The following is an 18,864-nucleotide window of genomic DNA, read 5'->3' on the forward strand; positions in this document are numbered from 1 at the left end:
AAAGGCTTTACGCAGAAATATGGCGTCGATTATCAGGAGACATTTGCTCCAGTGGCCAAGCTGAACACTGTCCCCATTCTCTTGACACTTGCTGCAGACCGTGGCTGGGTACTGCAGCAATATGACGTCAAGAATGCATTTCTTCATGGCGACTTGACTGAGGAAATTTATATGGCTCTTCCTCCAGGGAATGCCTCCTTGGTCCCCTCTACTCCTTCCTCGGTTGTTTGCCGCTTGAAGAAGGCCCTATATGGCTTGAAACAATCTCCTCGCGCTTGGTTTGGTCATTTCACTACGACCATGAAGCGTCTTGGATATCGCCAGTGCAATGGGGACCACACCCTCTTCTACCATCATTCCACGTCAGGGGGAGTCGCTATCCTTCTGGTCTACGTGGATGACATCATTATTACGGGTGATGCTACGGAGGCTATTACACAACTAGCGGCCTATCTATCATTGGAATTTGCTATTCGCCACCTTGGCCCGTTGAGGTATTTCCTTGGCATTGAAGTTGCATACTCTTCTGTCGGGATTTTCATTTGTCAGCGGAAGTACCCGGTGGATCTTCTTCATGAGCTTGGAAAGGAGGATTCCAGGCCCATTACTACACCTATTGACGCTAATCACCTCCTTGGCGTCGATGCGAATGAAGATCCTGCAGAGCCTGGACAGTACCGACGACTTGTGGGCAAGCTAATCTACCTCACCCACACACGACCTGTTATTGCATATTCCGTGGGGGTTCTCAGTCTGTTCATGCAGACTCCTCACATGAGTCATCTTCACGCTGATCATCGACTTCTTCGGTTCTTAAAGGGCACAGTTGGTCGTGGACTTTTGTTCCGCCGCCCTAGTGGTCTTCGCCTAGAGGTATATACCGATGCGGATTACGCAGGGTCCATTGTTGATTGTCGGTCTGCCTCAAGATATTGCACCTTCTTGGGCGGCAAACTTATTACGTGGAGGAGTAAGAAGAAAAAGGTGGTGTCTCGATCCAGTGCCAAAGTGGAGTTTCGTGCGCTTGCACATGGTCTCTGTGAGGCACTTTGGATCACAAAGATCCTACGTGAGCTACGTTGTCTGGTTTCCTCTCCCGTCCAGCTGTACTGCGATAACAAGTTGGCCATCAGCATTGCCCATGATCCAGTCCAGCATGACCGCACGAAGCACATAGAGATTGATCGACACTTCATTAAAGAGAAACTGGAGCCGGGAAAATTCTGCCTGCCGTATGTGCCTTCAATAGATCAGATCGCAGACATCTTCACCAAAGGGCTCCATGCCCCTAGGTTTTGAGGAGCTTTGTGGCAAGCTGGGTGTGAAAAACATCCGCACCCCAGCTTGAGGGGGAGTGTTGACACTTAAGCTCTTTTTTTTGTAACTAATAGTCCCATATGGGACATTCTTAACTAGCCCATTAGGGCTTCCCTATATAAACACTTATAATCCCCTCTTATCTTTTTAATCAAGTTGGTTTTCTCTTTCTCAAACCTCTTTCTTGGTTCAAGAAATATAGATTGTGGTAATAGATGATAAAAATCCATTATGGCTCTGTGATTCAATTGCTGTTGTTTATTATAAATACTAAGTTTAGCCTTGGAAAGACACTATGATTGAAGTGTCAATTTAGATATTATTGTATTTATTAAAGTGATAAAAAGTGCAATTTTAGTACAAATGGGCATTTAAGATATTATCTTTCATTGACCAACCAAAAACTAGTACATAATATTCATCAAGGAAAATAAATTTTAAGTGAGAATCTTGGGTATTTCAAATTCATATGAAAAAAGATAGATCATCAATCTCAAAGATAGAACAATGAAAATTTTAAAAGATTAAGATTAGGAATTCTCAAGCCCAGCTTTATAAGATTAAATGATCAATTTAGTAGGATGTATTATAGGATCATTTAACACAGAAATTTGAATTAATATTTACTCCATATAATCATCTGTTTCAAGAAAAATCACATAATACATCACAACACAAAGGTTTTTATTTAATATATATCAAGAAAATATTGGACCTCTGGAAGTTAAATCATTACTATGATTGTGATATATTAAATCTAAAATATGTCTATATAATGTCTTAAATGTAGTTGTTTTATGATGATATCATAAATATGTTGATCACTAAGCTTTGAATGTGTATTCTTAGTATTCTTATTTGTAGGATATTCAAGACTGATATCAAAAGATGTGGATTTGAAGTAGACCAATATACTCGCACTCTCATCATAAGATGGTGCTGGGTTTTGTGGCTTCGTTCGACGATCTGAAATTGATCATGTATCATAAGTCTGAATTGATAATCAATTTCAAAAATAAAAAAATGATCACATCAGTTGGTACAGAAAAAATTCCACCATTAGTTAGTTTCTTCAATGTGTATCTTTAAGTCTTTTAGATGATTGACCTCCAGATGTATCCACTCAATATTTATAGCATTGTATATCCTTGACATTCCCTTGAATTATGCCACTCGAAATCTTAGTAGATGTTTTCATCATGTAGTCTCCCTAGATGGGATCACTTAGAGAGAGCGAGAGAAGAGTTGCATACGTATCTAAAAATGCACATTCCCCTATTTATCCTCTACGGAATGATGTCATAAATGTCTGTAAGAAAATTCATAAATGTCCCTAGAAAACTTTTGTAAAGACCCTCGAACTTGGAATATACCCACATTGTCTAAAATCTTATTCCATTGTCGTTGAACTTAGTATAATAGTGGAATAGCTTTGCATCTTCTCATCGCAAATTATTATGGATTTTGAGACGGGAGCTTTGTTATTGCCAGAGTACTTTTAAGATAGTACTCTCCCCCCTTGAAAGAGGAAAGGAGATGCCCCATCACTATTTTATCTGGATTTAAAAGTTTGAAGCAATCATGTTGATTTGTGGTCTGTTCTAGCTAACCCTAGGTGGCATTAGTCATCAGTCCCATGTCAGTCCCATGTCATGCTGCATCAGTTAATGTTCTCAGCCAATTTATCTGCTTTCTGACATGCAAGCTGCACTCTAGGTTTTTCAGTATCTGAAGTGAACTACTGGACTTTGCCTTACCTTATTAAGGGGTAAGCCACTTTCTGTAGACGTTTAATCTGACTTAGATTACGCTGGCTCACAGGTTGATCACAATTATACTACATGATAGTTTTTCCATACTCTGTGGGAACATGGTAACATAGAGAGCAAGATGCAAAAATTCATCTCCTTCTCTAGTATTGGAGTCAAATTTTGGGCACTTGAAGAGACGTGTGAAGCAATCTTGATTCAAGGGATTCTCTGTGAAATGAAGCTTTCACCAATACAACAAATAGATCAACATGGCTGTACGAAGCACATCGAGATTGAGAAGTAAAGTAATGTTGTCCTATTCTTCTCTCCTCTCTTCCCGCTTCTGCTCAGAGGAAAACTTGTCAAAAAAGATGCAATACAAATAGTATATGACTTAGAACATTGTGGATGACAAGATGAAATTAGTCAGCTAGACGAGAGAAATTTGATGCATCACAAGTGACCATGAATAAAAGGAGGAACAATTTCTGACAGCCATCCCTCAGGGAATTGAATAAGCGAAGACACCCTATGAATACATTGGAAAGTAAAGCCAATTATAATATAAGGAGCATAAGATTAAGGGGAGGACGAGAGCTGGAGAAGTATGGGAGCACTCAGAACACTTCCCGCCCTAGACCTACTGTTGACGCCTAGACATCCTCCCTAATCCACAGGCGGCAAATGATCAGGTCTTGGATTCATAATATCTTGATTCGTCAATCAGGGATTTGCCATTTCTTTTAAAAAAATCATATCTTTGATGGGATCATATCAAATTCTTGTTCCAAAGACTGCGATTATGGAGAATATGCCGTGGAGAAATCACTGAGGGAAAAACTTAGGAGACTAAAAGAATGATGAACAAGTAATAATTGGGATAAAGGTAAGAGGAGACTAAAAGAATGATGAAAATGATAGAGTACACTGTAGATGATTAAAACAACATCAGGGGATCGAGAAACCCCCAGAGCTGAGACATGTCAGAACAGAACCACAATACTCACCAAAGAAAGTCAATGACAATTTCCTCTCCTTGACGACTATTTTTTATGCTTTAATCAACTTTCTTAATTAGACGAAGGATGGGTAAGGAAACAGAATGGCAATTGTTTCCTACTCAGCATCCCTGCGCAGACTAATGGAGTAAATACGTGCGCCCAAATGCGTCACATTCAATGAGGCATCTTCACATCCATTGAAGAACAACGCCTCATCCTCTTTACCGAGTCTCCTTCGCCAGCTCATAAGAAACAAAGGATACTGCAGATGGACTTCTTTTCCTGATGGAAAAATTTAGAAACAATGATAAGAAAATCTTGCTCGCTCCTCAACCCCAATAAAACAAGAAAAAAATAACCAGGACATCACAGTTTTTAAGCTACTCTCCTTCATCTTGCCTGCTATGGTGACAAGTTTATCTTCTGGTGGAGTTCCAACTTCAATCCCCACAGTACTATCCTTCACCCTTCTCCATCTCAGAAGGAAATGCAAAGTTTTCAGGAGATTAGGGTATTGCTTAACATCTGCCTCAAGTAAGAGAAGAAATTAGGGCCCATAATGATAGGAGTCCAGAGAAAGTTAAAGATATATGACGTCTTACAGAGAAGAATGTCGCTGGCCAAAATTACATCCCAAAAAGGATTATGAACAGGAAAGGGATCGCCCCATGTATCTGTTAAAAATCCAATCGGACGTTAGGATATATAGCGCAAGAGAAATGAAGACCATCGCTCACAGAATACAGTCAATCCGGGTCAATCTTCCTCAGATGAAATACTGTTACAGAATCGCCATGCAGGATAGGGATATCTAACATCGGAAAGAAATATGCGCATTTCTATGGAAGTAGTGGGTGAAAGTCACACAACCCACATCAAAACATAGAAAGCATCAAAACATTTGAACCAAAATTCAGGCAGAAAGTTATAAAAAAAAGCAATCCCGCCATAAGCTTGCTGCAAACGTAATTTTTTTTGGAGGAGGTATTTTACTTTTCACAAAAGGCGACTCATGAAAGAAAATGATGACAACATCCTGATTTCGTAGGGTTTACTAATTCAAGATGGACAACGAGTACATTGGATAAAAAGGCAAACCTCAACAACAATTTAAGGATCAATATCCTCAGAAAGAGACAAAAACGAAACGAAGCGGTAAAGGATTCACTGTTGATGGAAAAAAGAATAAAGTAACGAAAGTACAAAAGCTAAGTAGCTTGCTATGCCACAGACAGCCACCCAAACAAAGAGATTGAATTTATTTTTAGGCACAAGAAACAAAGAATATTAATGAGGGGAAGAAACATATGAAAGAAAGTCCGTAGAAAAACATACGCCGGATGTGGGGCAAGATCTCCAACCCATTTGCCGCACAATTGTGAGCAATATTTTCCTCAATTTCCAGATCGTCAAAATCTGAGGTTGTGATGTCAACTGCAAACAACTTTTTCAAAAAGATGGCCAATGCTCCAGTACCACTGCATGAAAATGGGTAGAAGCTAAATCCTCAAATAATCTGCATTTGATATTGTTTTTTTTTATATTGTATCTCTGCTATGTCCAAATCGGTAGAGGCGAAAGAACAATAAGGGGTCTTGATAGAGAGAGAGAGACTAAGAGTAAAAGAAAAGCGGTTATTTTAAAGCATCTAAACGGATGACAGAACAGAGTGCAGGAGTGACAACAGAATACTGAAAACGATAGAAAACCCCAGGCGTGGATGGCCATAAAATCAATCCTCTCCTTGTGAACTCCGACTACCTATGAGATCCACAGACACGCAGAAAAAGTAAACAATGCCAAAACACAACAAAATGTATAAAACCCACTAATACGCATATAAACTTTTAACAATGATGCTAAAAAATAAGATAATCAAGTAAATACTGTCTTTCAAGATAATCTTATCATTTTCATGTTGCAACCCCTATGAAGAAATAGGTATCCATACCTTCCTAATTCCAAAATCCTTTTTCCCTCAAAGCATGATTTATTTTGAAGAAGCCATTCACTGAATGAAAATGTTCCAGGCCAGAGAAAATTCGCATTGTGTTGGTGAAAAGAGAACTCACGGACAAGAAGCTCCTGAGATTGGATATAAAAAAAGAGAAGTCAGAAAAATGTTAAATCATGGGGGGGACTACGGCCAAGGGAGATAGTTCATCAGAAAAGCGACAATTTGGCTCACGGAATGGTCAAGCGGAGAGCAAGCTATTTAACATACTAATGCAGAACACAGATATATGGCTGGTTTAAAGCAAAATTATTATGTCACTAGACGTTAATTATACAGATGCAAGCACAATCATTTTTTTTGTTTGGATGTTCATGAATTCAAAATTATATGATCAGGCAATGGGTCTGTTAGAACCCCGTCCCCCCTTTTTCCCCACGTGTAGAGATTCAAGAGATGCGGTCCAAAATAACGCGCTCCTGTGGGAAGGTTCAGAACAAGAGAGACAATCGAGAGAGAGATTGGGTGGGGAAAAGGGAGGGATGCCTGCATGCTCTGATGATTTATCTTCTGCACGGCTAGTTCTCCGGGTGCTGGGAAGCCTGGAACAAGGGAAGGGAAACATGAAACGCGATAGAAAAGGGTTAGGGCATTCAAGGAGCAGGACCGGAGGAAGAGAAGAGTAGTAAGAGTACCAGTTCTTGTCTGCGTTTTTTCCATCCAATCCCTCCTCTTAGGGCAGATATCACTCTCGTAATATCTGCCCTAGTGGGCTTTGCTTTGCTGCCATGCACAGGACACGGGCCCAATTGCAGCCCTAGGGTCTTCCTCTGATAGACTCTTAATGGAGTCCTAACAGGGCCTAATGACATTCTCCTCTTCATCCCAGGAACCTCTCTTCTTACTTTGATTTTGTTTCTCTCTTTCCGATCCAGACGTGCAAGATCGAATCTATAAGGTATTTCTATTAAAACTGAATTTTGATACAAACCATAGATGCATCTGATGCCTTCTTCTCAAGAACATATCGTCAACGCGCCTTCAAGAGACCGCATTAAGCCAAGTTGCACGGGCGACTTGGCTACAAATAAAGCTCAGTTCAACAGTAAGATAAAGAAGTTGTTAGTTCTCTCCTAGCAGCTGGATGCTGAGGCTGGAACGGGGGAGCTGATAGGTTCAGATACGAACCTATCTGTACTGGAATCCAGCAATGATATATGCCATACAAATAGTACTTTGTGTTCCAAGAATTGTAAATGCAACGATGTACACTATCAATTCCAATGTCGACGATCGAGACAACTCCCTCCGTGGAGTTCCTTCTCGAGCTCGGGCATCTCCTCCAAATCTGGAAGAGCTCCTCCCTCCAGGGCTGTGTCGGCTTGATCCTCCGCTCTGGCCATCCCCGATGTGGTAATCGACAGCTGCTTCAAGAAATAGTTCATATGCATACCTGTCTGTCGACCCCTTTATTTATAGGGTGGCCTCACAGAGGCTTAAGGTCACATCGCCTGGTCAACTGTGCGTTGACCAGGCACTATCTTCTTCTTTCTTTGATATTTCCGAGAGTAGAACTTATCAGGAGCCTACCGCGAGCAGAAGGGGAGAGAGGGAGCTGATCCACCTCTCCCCTTGTATCTTTCTTTTACCCAATCGCCATTTCCTCAACTCTTGTCGTTCTTCTTTTGGATCTTAATCTCTCCGTTGGCAATTTCGAACACTACTATCAACAGTGATGCTTGCAAGTTGGATTTTATATTGAAATACTCGATTTAAAATACCGTAACGGTATCAATTGGTATCAGCGCGGTGACGATCTTTTGTGATCCACTACGTGAAGCAGACGAGGATCCTCTCAGCTATGGGTTTTCCCGTCTACCGTGTATAGCTGCAGTTTACCAAACAGACGAGATTCTTGGAAGATTGATCAATTCAAGGTACACTAAGTTGACCTTCGTCTGAGGTACACATATTCTTCAAGAACAGGTTTAGTTCTCATGGCACATTATCAGATTTGATTGAATCACAACCAAGAAAGTTCAAAGTGACACTACAGAAGGCAATCTCCAGGTTCAAAGTGACATTACAGAAGGGAAAGGAAGTAATTCCCGATCAAAGTGACACTACAGAAGTCCTCTCCCTCATATTACAGCAGCTGAAGGCAATGGACACGAAACTTGAGGTCCAGCTCCAGGTGCCTCTGCATCGACTCCAGATACAAAGGTGAGGTAAGGACTAGTACCAGCAAATCAAAATAATTCCATGGAAAGTAAATTGGAATTCAGGAAAGGAGATCTCCCATATTTTAATGGTACTCATGCTCAAACATGGTTAAACTGTGTCGAACGCTTCTTCAAGGCACACAGAATTACGGATTCTGAAAAATTACACTTAGTTGCTCTTCACATGGAAGGCCCTGCACAAGGTTGGTTCATTTATACTGAGGAGAATTTTGGTTCTGATCACTGGCTAGTCTTTCAACAGCATTTTGAGTGCAGATATGGGTTTTCTTCTAAGTCTTTATGTGAACGGCTCATGAATCTTTGTCAAACCAGATCGGATTCTGACTACAGTGTAGAATATGAGGATTTGGCAGCTTTCTTATCTCACTTACCAGCTGATGTGCATGAGACAGCTTATCTCAGAGGATAAAAGCCTGATGTTTGAGTTAAGTTGAATAAGTACAAGCCTTACATTGAAGCAGAAATCAATCTTCAGATTCTTGATAATAGACCCACAGGGAGGTCAAATTCAACATCCAACTCCAATTCCAACTATATGATCAGGCAGGGAGTTGCATATGGGCAAAGGGTGAGAAATCAAAATGTAACACAAACCAACCGGACTACAACTCAACCTACCATAGCAGAGAATGAAGCAAGGCATGGCAAAACGAAGCTAACCAGCCTTTCACCAGAAGAATTCATGCAAAGAAAAGAGAAAGGATTGTGTTACAGTATCAATGAAGTTTACATGCCGGGACACAAATGTCAGGAAAAATAAGTATTTTCATGCTGCAAGAAGACGAAGAGGAAGATACTCTACCCATAACTGAAGAAGATCTTATGCAATTGGATGAGAATCTAATTTATGATGGGGCACTGATGACCATTTCACCTGCTTCGAAGGCGACACTAAAAGTATGGGGTCACTAAAAGTATGGGGTCATATTCAACAGCATAAAATCAAAGTGTTAAAAGAAGGAGGGGCAACTTCAGTTTTATCTGCCAGAAGTTGGTCCAGCGAATTAGGATTCCAGTTTGTCCTTATCAAAAACTCTCCATAATGTTGGGAGATGGGTCGTTGAGGCAAACTTCTGGAATTTGTATCAATGTTCCCATCAATATGCAGGGATTTTGTTTCGAGCAGAACCTTATCCCATTTGTCCTAGGCAATGTGGACATTTTTTTGGGAGTTTCCTGGCTGAGAACTTTGGGGTGGTTCCACTGTAACTATCATCATTTGAGTATGAAGATTATGATGCAAGATCAAATCATCATCATCAAGGCGGATCCAGAATTAAATGGATTTCTGTATTCAGAATTTGAAGATGAAGATTCACAAAAGGAATGGATAAACTCCATCGAGAAGACTGACTGGATTAATAGACGGATCCTAGCATCATCAGCAGAGGTATACTCTTCAGTTGCTGCAACATGCATTTCCATTAGTATTCCAAAATCCAAGGGCTTTAGCTCCAGAAAGGAATTGCGATCACCAAATACATTTGATTCCCAGATCCCAACCTGTCAACATACGGCCTTATAGCTATTCACACGTTCATAAAAACGTTATAGAAAGTCTGACTCAAGAACTGCTGGATTCTCATGTTATTAGACCATAGAACAGCTGTTTTTCTAGTCCTGCTTTATTAGTCAAAAAGAAAGATGGAGGATTCAGAATGTGCATTGACTCTAGAGCTTTGAATTGCTTACAGTGCCAAATCATCATCCCATTCCCATAGTAGAGGAATTATTTGAAGAAGTCCATGGTATGGCTGTGTTTTCTAAATTGGACTTGAAGTCAGGATCTTATCAGATAAGGATGCACAACAAAGATATCCATAAGACAGTCTTTAAAACTCATCAAGGGCATTTCGAATTTAATGTGATGTCATTGGGTCTGTCTAATGCTCCAGCTACTTTCCAATCTTTAATGAATACAATATTCAAGCCATATTTGAGACAATTTGTGTTAGTACTCTTTGATGATATTACGATTTATTGCCCAGACGACCGCCAGCATGAGCAACATTTGAAACTTGTGTTTGAGATTCTCTCTGAATCATCTTTATATCAATCCACAAAAATGCAAATTTGGGCGACAGTATATTGAGTACTTGGGGCATGGAATTTCAGCTTTGGGGGTATCTACTGATCCCTCCAAAATTGAGGCCATCCAGAAGTGGAAGATTACCACCAACATCAAGCAACTAAGGGGATTCTTGGGTCTGGCAGGCTACTATCGCAGATTAGTCAGGAATTACGCAGCTATTGCCCAGCCCCTGACAGCCCTATTGAAAAAGAATTAATTTCAGTGATCTGTCGTAGCTGAACAATCATTTTAAGCTCTCAAACAAGCTGTATCTTATGCCCCCCTATTAAGATTACCAAATTTCTCACTACCTTTTACAGTAGAAACTGATGCATCCAACCAAGCTGTAGGGGCTGTACTTTTGCAAGAATCACAACCTATTGCATATTTTAGTAAACCGCTGCTAACACGAGCACAACAGAAATCAGCTTATGAAAGGAAACTTGTCGCAGTTGTCTGGGCAGTCCGAAAGTGGAGACATTACTTAATGTTTCAGAAGTTTTTCATCCACACAGATCAATTTAGTCTGAAATTCTTGTCAGATCAAAAATAGATTCCATTGCATTATCATAAATGGTTGTCAAAACTGTTGGGGTTCAACCTTGAAATCAGGAACAAGACTGGGAAGAAAAATGTTGTGGCAGATTGATGCGATTCGCAATCGCATCAATCTGCCACTCCCGGCCCAAGACAAAGGCCCATTAGCCGGGCTTACTTAAGCCGGACATCAGGCTAGAGAAAATGGCTTTTCACTACTGTAAGTGCATTGTATCATTTCTTGTCTCAATCACTCCACCTAACCGATCTCTCTCGCAGACGTCCAGACCTGTGTCAGAGTCGGAGTCCCCACGAGCTCAGGTGTTGTCCATCCCGCCTGCTTGACAGCATCGTCAAGTCTGCCAGACCCCCCTCATCTTCTCTCTATCACCCTTTCCCTCGTTTCCCCTTCACTTCCCTTCTCTAATTCTCCCTTGATACGATCGCCATCTACTGTGACATTGTTGCAATTTCATCAAGAACATTCCAAATACACAGGGTCATAACACAGGCACCCTATCCAGGGCCTTAATTGAATCTGAAGAATTACAATGTTGTTCAATCACAATTCTCCATTGGGTTGACAAACCTAAAATGCAACAAGAAATTGAGAGAGATCTCAAGTTATCATCCATCAAGAAGGCAATCATGGAAGACCCTACTATATACCCCCCATATTCAGTCCAAGGTTTGCTCTGCTATAAAACAAAAATTATTATTCCAGCATCATCCTCCCTTACACCAAATATTTTACAGGAATTCCATGACTTGAAGATTGGTGGTCATGGTGGATTTCACCGTACCTTCAAATGAATTAATCAGCAATTTTTTTGGACAGGGATGAGAAAATCTGTCAAACTCTATGTGAGCAAATGTCAGATCTGTCAAACGCATGAAGTATCTACACTGGCACCCTCAGGCTGACTATAACATCTACCTATTCCAAATCAAGAATGGGAAGACATTACAATAGATTTTGTAGAAGGATTACCAGTGTCAAACAGCTTTGACACCATCATGGTTATAGTGGATCACCTCAGTAAGTATGCTCACTACATAGCCATTAGACATCCATTTTCTGCAAAAAACTATCGTTGATATATTTTTCAAAAGAAATAGTATGCCTATATGGAATTCCCAGTTCTATCATATCAGATTGTGGGAGTATTTTTACAAGTAAATTTTGGAAAGAACTTCACCGACTACAAGGCACCCAATTGAAGCTAATTTCGTCTTATCACCCTGAAACAGACAGGGAATACGGAGTTGCCAACAGAAGTCTGAAATGCTATCTGAGGTGTTTCACATCCGAAAATCTGAAGAAATGGCAGAAGTGGCTGCATTGGGCTGAATACAACTGTAATACTTCCCATCATTCTGGGATCAATATGTCTCCCTTTAAAGCATTATATGGACGGCAACCCCCAAAAATACTCAGATATGGATCTCCACCTACACCCTTTGATTCTCTGGCTAAACTATTAAAGGAAAGGGACTCCACACTACAAGCACTCAAGCTCCACTTAAGTAAAGCACAATCCAGAATGAAAGCACAAGTTGACAAACATCATCGTGATGAACAGTTTGATGAAGGAGAAATGTTTCTATTAAAAATCAGACCCTATCGCATGAAGTCCTTGGCAAAACGACCCTTTGAAAAATTTGGTCTAAAATACTTTGGACCCTATAAGATACTTTAAAAAATCAGCTCGATAGCATACAAACTCAAATTCCCAAAGGACACTAACATTCATCCCATCTTTCATGCATCACTACTCAAGAAAGCATTGGGAACTTTTTCTAACATCCAACCTCTTCCATGGATTCTTACAAGCGATTGGAAATGGCAGGATTACCCGGAAGCTGTCCTTAAGACAAGATCCACTTCAGCAGGACCGGGAGTGCTGATTTGATGGAAGAATATAACCAAAGCAGAAGACACCTTGGAATCAGTGTACCGACTGCGCAAATCCTTCCCGTCATTCGAACTTGAGGACAAGTTAAAAGCCCAAGGAGGGAGAATTGATACATTCTTCTCAAGAACGTATCGTCAACGCGCCTTCAAGAGACTGCATTAAGCCAAGTTGCACGTGCGACTTGGCTACAAATAAAGCTCGATTCAACAGTAAGATAAAGAAGTTGCTAGTTCTCTCCTGGAAGCTGGATGCTGAGGCTGGAACGGGGGAGCCTACCACGACCAGAAGGGGAGAGAGGGAGCTGATCCACCTCTCCACTTGTATCTTTCTTTTATCCGATCACCATTTCCTCAACTCTTATTGTTCTTCATCTGGATCTCAAACACTACTATCAAAGTGATGCTTTAAAGTTAGATTTTATATTGAAATACTCGATCTAAGATACCCTAACGGTATCAGCGTCCCTTCCAAGGACGTGTCAGCAAAACAACTGAAAAATTCGATGAAAATCGATGCCAGATATTCTGAGATACGCCGTGTTTATCAAAGAAGAAAGTGGAACCGATTTGATGCTGATATGAATGATCAAGTCCTTTCAAAGCAAACCTGAATGTTCCATGATTGCTTTAGTAGATTTCTGTACTATATCAGACGCACCGCAGATAATCAAAACGATGTAAATTTTGTACACCTCAAATAAGGTACTATAAAGAGCCCGTCAATGTACACTTCAGGATTTAAATTTTCCAAAAAAGAATCTCAGCAGGCAAATAGTTGCAAGGGCTCTAACGTGAATATCGGTTCACATAGGTCCGTTTCCAGAAATAACAAGAAATTGCAATACGCCAAGAGCATCTCCTAGACAAATATTGCAGCTATAGCGTATGATCAAGCAGTTTTACTGAGAATCAGAAAGGAACTTGGGGGGTACCACTCCGCCGGGTAATGCGTGGAGTCTCTCAACAAATGTCGTCTCCTCTCCCTGCTGCTGCGTTTCCAGCGATTTCCGGGTTCCCTTGACTCCACTTCCAGAAGCTGCAGCGCCACACAGCATCAGGGGGTTATCCCGATCGCCGCCAAAAGAATGAGGTCGGCAAGAAATTCAACGAAGCCAATAGGAAGGATAGACCGGAGGTTATCCCGATCTTTCGTCGAAAAACGCGCGCGGAAGAGCGAACTCACCATCTACACCGCCTGCGCGGTCTTCATCGTCTTCATCGGAGCAGTGGAAGAGTGAAGACGGCGAAAAGAGAGCCGTTTCCATTCGATCCCAATTATCAAGAGCCGGCCCGATGGGAACCCGCGTTGATCCGGGGTATTTGTAACTGTGTTATCCCTCCCCCGATGATGATAATTAGGGGAGTAACTTCTAGTACTGTCTGGATGTTCTACGGTTAGCGTGTTAAGACAGTGCAAGAATGTGAACCAAGAGGATGAAATAAAAAGAGGATAAATTTGTTTGTCGCCTCAAAATTCAAATGAAATCTGGGGTTCCAATCTCTCGTTGCTGTTTGTTGTTCAGGAAAAAGAAAAGAATTATAAATTAAAACGCTCATAGCATCGAGTCCGATGAGCTTCACATCGACGGCATCAATCGAGCAGAGAAAGTGGGAAGAATAACACACTCCATGGAAAAATTCTCAGACGCGGAGCACTAAACTACAAGAGCACGAGGCCGAGCTCGGACGGCTTGAGCTGTTGGCGGAGACGGTAGTTGTAGAGATAGTAGTGCAGCTGCCCGTCTCCAGGACCGAACTTGAGCTCCTTGAGAAACTTGTCGTTGTGCATCACGTCGAGCGCGTTGAACACGTCGTAGTCCCTCTCCTTGGCCACGATGAGGGCGTCGTTCATCAGCTGAAGCAGAGGGGTCTTGGTGGCGACGTTGTAGTAGGAGTAGGCGGCCTTGAGAACGGAGTAGTTGTGGTTGGAGAGGACGGACGACGGGAGCGCGTAGAAGCTGCAGAAGTCGGTGAGCTGGCGGGTCTGCGGGCACTCGACGACGAAGCTCTCGACCACGTTCTCCCGCGGCAGGAGCCAGTGCCGAACGTCGTCTTCGTCAAAGTCCGGGGCGACGGCGAACTGAGAGAGGTAGGCGCGGAGGAGGCGAGTGACGTGGGGCGCGTCGCGAGGCTCCATCTGGCGAAATCCGGGGGTGCTCACGGAGGAGGGCAGCTTGTAGAGCTTGACGGTGCGGCTCATGGTCATGCGGGGGCCCAGGCGGGAGAAGCCCACCTCGATGAGCTTCTTCGGGTTGAGCGACCGGTGCCAGTACTGGGTGGTGGCGATCGGGGTCGGGAGGACCACGCCGGCGGTGTAGGCCGCCTGCCAAACGTTCTGGAGATGCACCCGGCGCGTCACCTCCTTGATCATCACCGGGGCGAGGCGCTTCGACCGGAGCTTCTTGTGGACGCACAGGAAGTTGATCTCCGCCATGGCCACGACCTCGTCCCGCACGCGGATCCGGGCCGGCACGCCCGTGATGAACGCGACGAGCTTCTGGGACGACTTGACGCGCACGCCGATGTGCCAGGCCTTGAAGCAGCCCGGGGGGCGGAGCGCCCACCGCAGGAATTCGCGAGAGTAGTTGAATCGGAACATGTTCTCGTCGTCTTCCACGTAATTGGCCGAGAGGAGGTTGTAGACCTCGGTGGCCACGGCGTCGTCGGCGATGTCGCAGATCGACCAGTCGTACGCGGCGGGAAGGGCGTAGGGCTCGGCCTTCACCTCGGAGAGCGGGGTCGGGGGCTCGATGACCCCCTCCGCCACGGAAGGATCGCCCAGATCCTTGAACTGCCCGACCGGCTGCGTCTCCCAGAAGCGGTGGCGCTTGCCCAGGGCCAGGGAATCCTGGACCTTCCTGGCTATGGCGTCGATAGCTGAAGACGACGATCCGCCCCCTGTCGAGGACGACGACGCCGGAACTGGATCGATTAGGGCGGCCGCGACAGGATCTGCAGTCCGATCCGCGTTTGCCTTGTCAACGGCGTTCGGATCCTCGTCGCCCAGCGCCATAGCTTGCCGGCGACTGCGAGCCCTGGCGTTCTGGCTAGGGTTTTTTTTTTCTTCTTCTTCTTCTTCCTCTTCTTCTTCCGAAGAGAAAGAGAGAGAATTAGTGATTCTATCAAGGGCGGCGGGTTAAAGAAGCTGCGGCGTGATCTCGGGGAGAGCAATCACTGCGAGATTTAACCCGCGGGCGCTGGCGTAAAAACTGAAGATCCCTTTTTTTTTAAATTCATTTAAAAACCCATTTTATGTACCGGAAAAATAAAATAAGACTTCAATGTCTGCTTGGACGACATTAAAGCAGTATAGTTGCACTCCAAGTGTACTCAAAGCGCTACTTGAGTTGATGTTGGCAAATAGTTACACATAGGGAACAGCACGTCCGGGACGTGACGGGACGGACGACGTTGAGTGACGAAATGTTTGTCACCATCTCGTCACGCGTCCAAGGGTTTATACAAATTCCGTCATGTCACCGTTGATCCTCGTTCCGTCACATCACCGTCCCCGTGATGCCGTCACCGTAACTGGTGACGGAAATAATATAATTTATTTTACTATCTTAATAAACATAGTAAAATAAATCCAATTCTCTGCGTCGAACCCGTCAATTGGTCTAACCGTCGAACGGTCGAAGTCCCCTACTCCCCTTAGGTCGAGTCGAAATAGGACTCGCCAGTTGCCGGTCGCCAAGTCGAAGTCGGAAGTCGGAACTCCAAGTCGGAAGCATGTCAAAGTCAAACTCGAAGTCAGAACTTCGATCGTCGAAGATCACGTTGATCTTCTCTGGCAAGCTGCAATTCTTCTCTCTCTCACAATGAGTTGTGCAAATTTTTTTTGTTTTCCATGCAATTTGAGATAGGGAGAAAGAGATATAAAGATGTGATGGGGGACCATCCGCAAGCTGAAGCACAAGGTCAACACCCGGTGACGCCCGAGCTGACGAGAAGGACCAGGAGTTTAAATACACGGCGTGATGAGGAGGCTTCCCCAATTTATTTTCCTCGCGTTTTCCTGAACTTTCTCGTTGTGTTTTGTTTGGGGAGGGCCTCTGTGTTTTGGCCCTTCCGTTGCACTTCGAACCGCGTTTTATGGCTCGATTAGGGGTTTTCCCTAATTACGGGCCGACCCCTAGGGTTTCCTCTCTCCCCCTATAAAAGGAGAAGAGATGCCCTAGAGGAGACAGAGAAATTTGGAGTTGTTTTGCAGATTTTTAGGAGAGGAGAAACCCTCCAAGAGGAGGGAGGGATCCTTGAGGGAGAAGAGGGAGCTGCCGCCGTCGCGCCGCCGCCGCTGACCGCCATTGACCTGAAGACTGAACCTGCTACGCCGGAACGTGCCGCCGCCGACCCACTTCCATCTCTCGAAGGAGAGACCGCCGGAGCCCGCCGCCCGCCGCCGCCGAGACGCCTTTCCTCCGCCGCGGCGGCCGATGACTCCAGCGCCCAACAGCCGCCGTCGGCGCCCAGCCTAGGTGCCGCCGCCGTTGCCCCGTTCGATATTCACCATGATCGCCGTCGTTCACCAGTGGACGTTTACCAGGAGTCTGCCGCCCACCGTTGGCCGCAATCTCCCCGCACGCCGCCGCCTGCCGCGGGAGCCTGCCCGCCCCAATCGGCACCTCCCCCAGTCAGCGCCCGCCTAGGTCGCCGCCGCTCCTCAGCAGGTGCCCACGTGCGTGCGACCTCGCCCGGACCGCCGCCCCCGAACGGCTGCCATTTCCCGGCGTGTCCGCCCGCCGGCCGCAGAGCCGACCAGGCCGACGCCAACGGCCGGTTGCGCGACCGGCTCCGGCGCGTCCGCCCTCCGGCCGCAGAGCCGCCCAGAACGCCGCATGCGAACCACCGCGGCGACTCCGTGCGGCTGCTCGACCACCAACCGCCCATTCGTCTTCCTCCTCCGAACGCGCCCGATCGGCCCCGACGGTGTTCTCCCCCGGCGTGCCGCTGCCCGCCGCAGTGGCCCTTCGGAGGGTTGCCCACTCCGCGACCAGCGCCGCCGCTCACCACCCGCGGCCGGGCCCGGACGCCTGCCACATGCTCGAGGGTAACGGCCCCAATCCAGGCGCCGCCCACCCTTTTGCTCCGACGCCCCTCGGGCCCTCGGAACTCGCCGTGGCCACGCCTGCCACGGACCGCGCCCTCCAAGCATGCTCGTCAGCCGCCCCCGGCATTTCCCCGGAAGGTCCAGCTTCGCCCAAGGATGCTCACCATCGGGACTTCCCGTGCCAACCCGGACGCCCTCGGCGCCCTGTTCCCTCGTGCCCAGACGCCTCTTGGCCGATCAACTCTGCTCGTCCTCTGTCTCGCCGCATCGGGCCACCACGCCAGTAAGGACTCGGCTTCGATCCACCGCGACTACCGGACCTTAGTCCGCAGGTCACACCGCTACACCCCTCCCCTTTTGAGTATTATTATTTCTTGCAATATTTCCTCACGTGCTTCATCGCCGAGGCTTGCCATTACACGCCTTTTTTTCACCTTGGGGTTCGGGTAGATGTTTCGCCTTGTTTTCTTGTCCGCCTCCATTACCGGGAACAGTCAGTCGGATCGAGGGTACCCGCATCGTTGGCGTCCATCGATTGATCTATCGGGTCATTGGGAGTCGGATCGTACATAGCACGTACGTGAACTCTTCCAGGGCGCCCGTCCTATTCAGCTATTGACGTACTTCTCGTTATTTTCATAAAAGTTGCACCCCTGCATTAAGTATCGAATTACACACTTGTTCGTTTTCCCACTCTGTATTGCAACGCGCGCCGTCGATCCCGGCCGTACGTGTTGCATCAAGATGTCTAATATCGTATTTATAGATGCATTCGTTCCGTAGTACCTTCAATTTCAGAAATATTTGCAAGTCTATAGGTAATTCGAACGCTCTCTTTTTGGGTTATTTCTGAGGCCGATCCGTCTCTTGTGTGCCGTAATCTATATCTTCATTGGTCATCTGAGTCGAAAATGGTTGATGGAATCAGTGGTTCTTGTATTGCGTTTCTCTGGATTGTTTCAGATGCGGTTTTTTTTTAAAAAATTCTAGATCGGGATTCGGTCGTTAATGATGTCCGATTAAGT

At 45.1% G+C, this 18,864-nt stretch overlaps 2 protein-coding genes across 2 annotated transcripts; both read right to left on the reverse strand.

Annotated features, from left to right (window-relative positions):
- Positions 1-3,957: 3,957 nt before the first annotated feature.
- LOC144715475 (S-adenosyl-L-methionine-dependent methyltransferases superfamily protein) lies at positions 3,958-14,162 on the reverse strand. The gene is made up of 7 exons (XM_078590400.1): positions 13,973-14,162; positions 13,722-13,825; positions 6,021-6,154; positions 5,405-5,547; positions 4,672-4,743; positions 4,469-4,594; positions 3,958-4,351 (listed from the first exon to the last, which is right to left on the reverse strand). Exons 1-7 carry the CDS (start codon positions 14,052-14,054, stop codon positions 4,185-4,187), a joined length of 828 nt encoding a protein of 275 aa, XP_078446526.1. The 5' UTR covers positions 14,055-14,162; the 3' UTR covers positions 3,958-4,184.
- Positions 14,163-14,226: 64 nt separating this feature from the next.
- Positions 14,227-15,903, reverse strand: NMT1 (myristoyl-CoA:protein N-myristoyltransferase). The gene has a single exon (XM_078590399.1). It carries the CDS (start codon positions 15,800-15,802, stop codon positions 14,450-14,452), a length of 1,353 nt encoding a protein of 450 aa, XP_078446525.1. The 5' UTR covers positions 15,803-15,903; the 3' UTR covers positions 14,227-14,449.
- Positions 15,904-18,864: the final 2,961 nt, after the last annotated feature.

This window comes from Wolffia australiana, chromosome 19 (assembly GCF_029677425.1).
Source record: "Wolffia australiana isolate 7733 chromosome 19, ASM2967742v1".
Lineage (NCBI taxonomy): Eukaryota > Viridiplantae > Streptophyta > Magnoliopsida > Alismatales > Araceae > Wolffia > Wolffia australiana.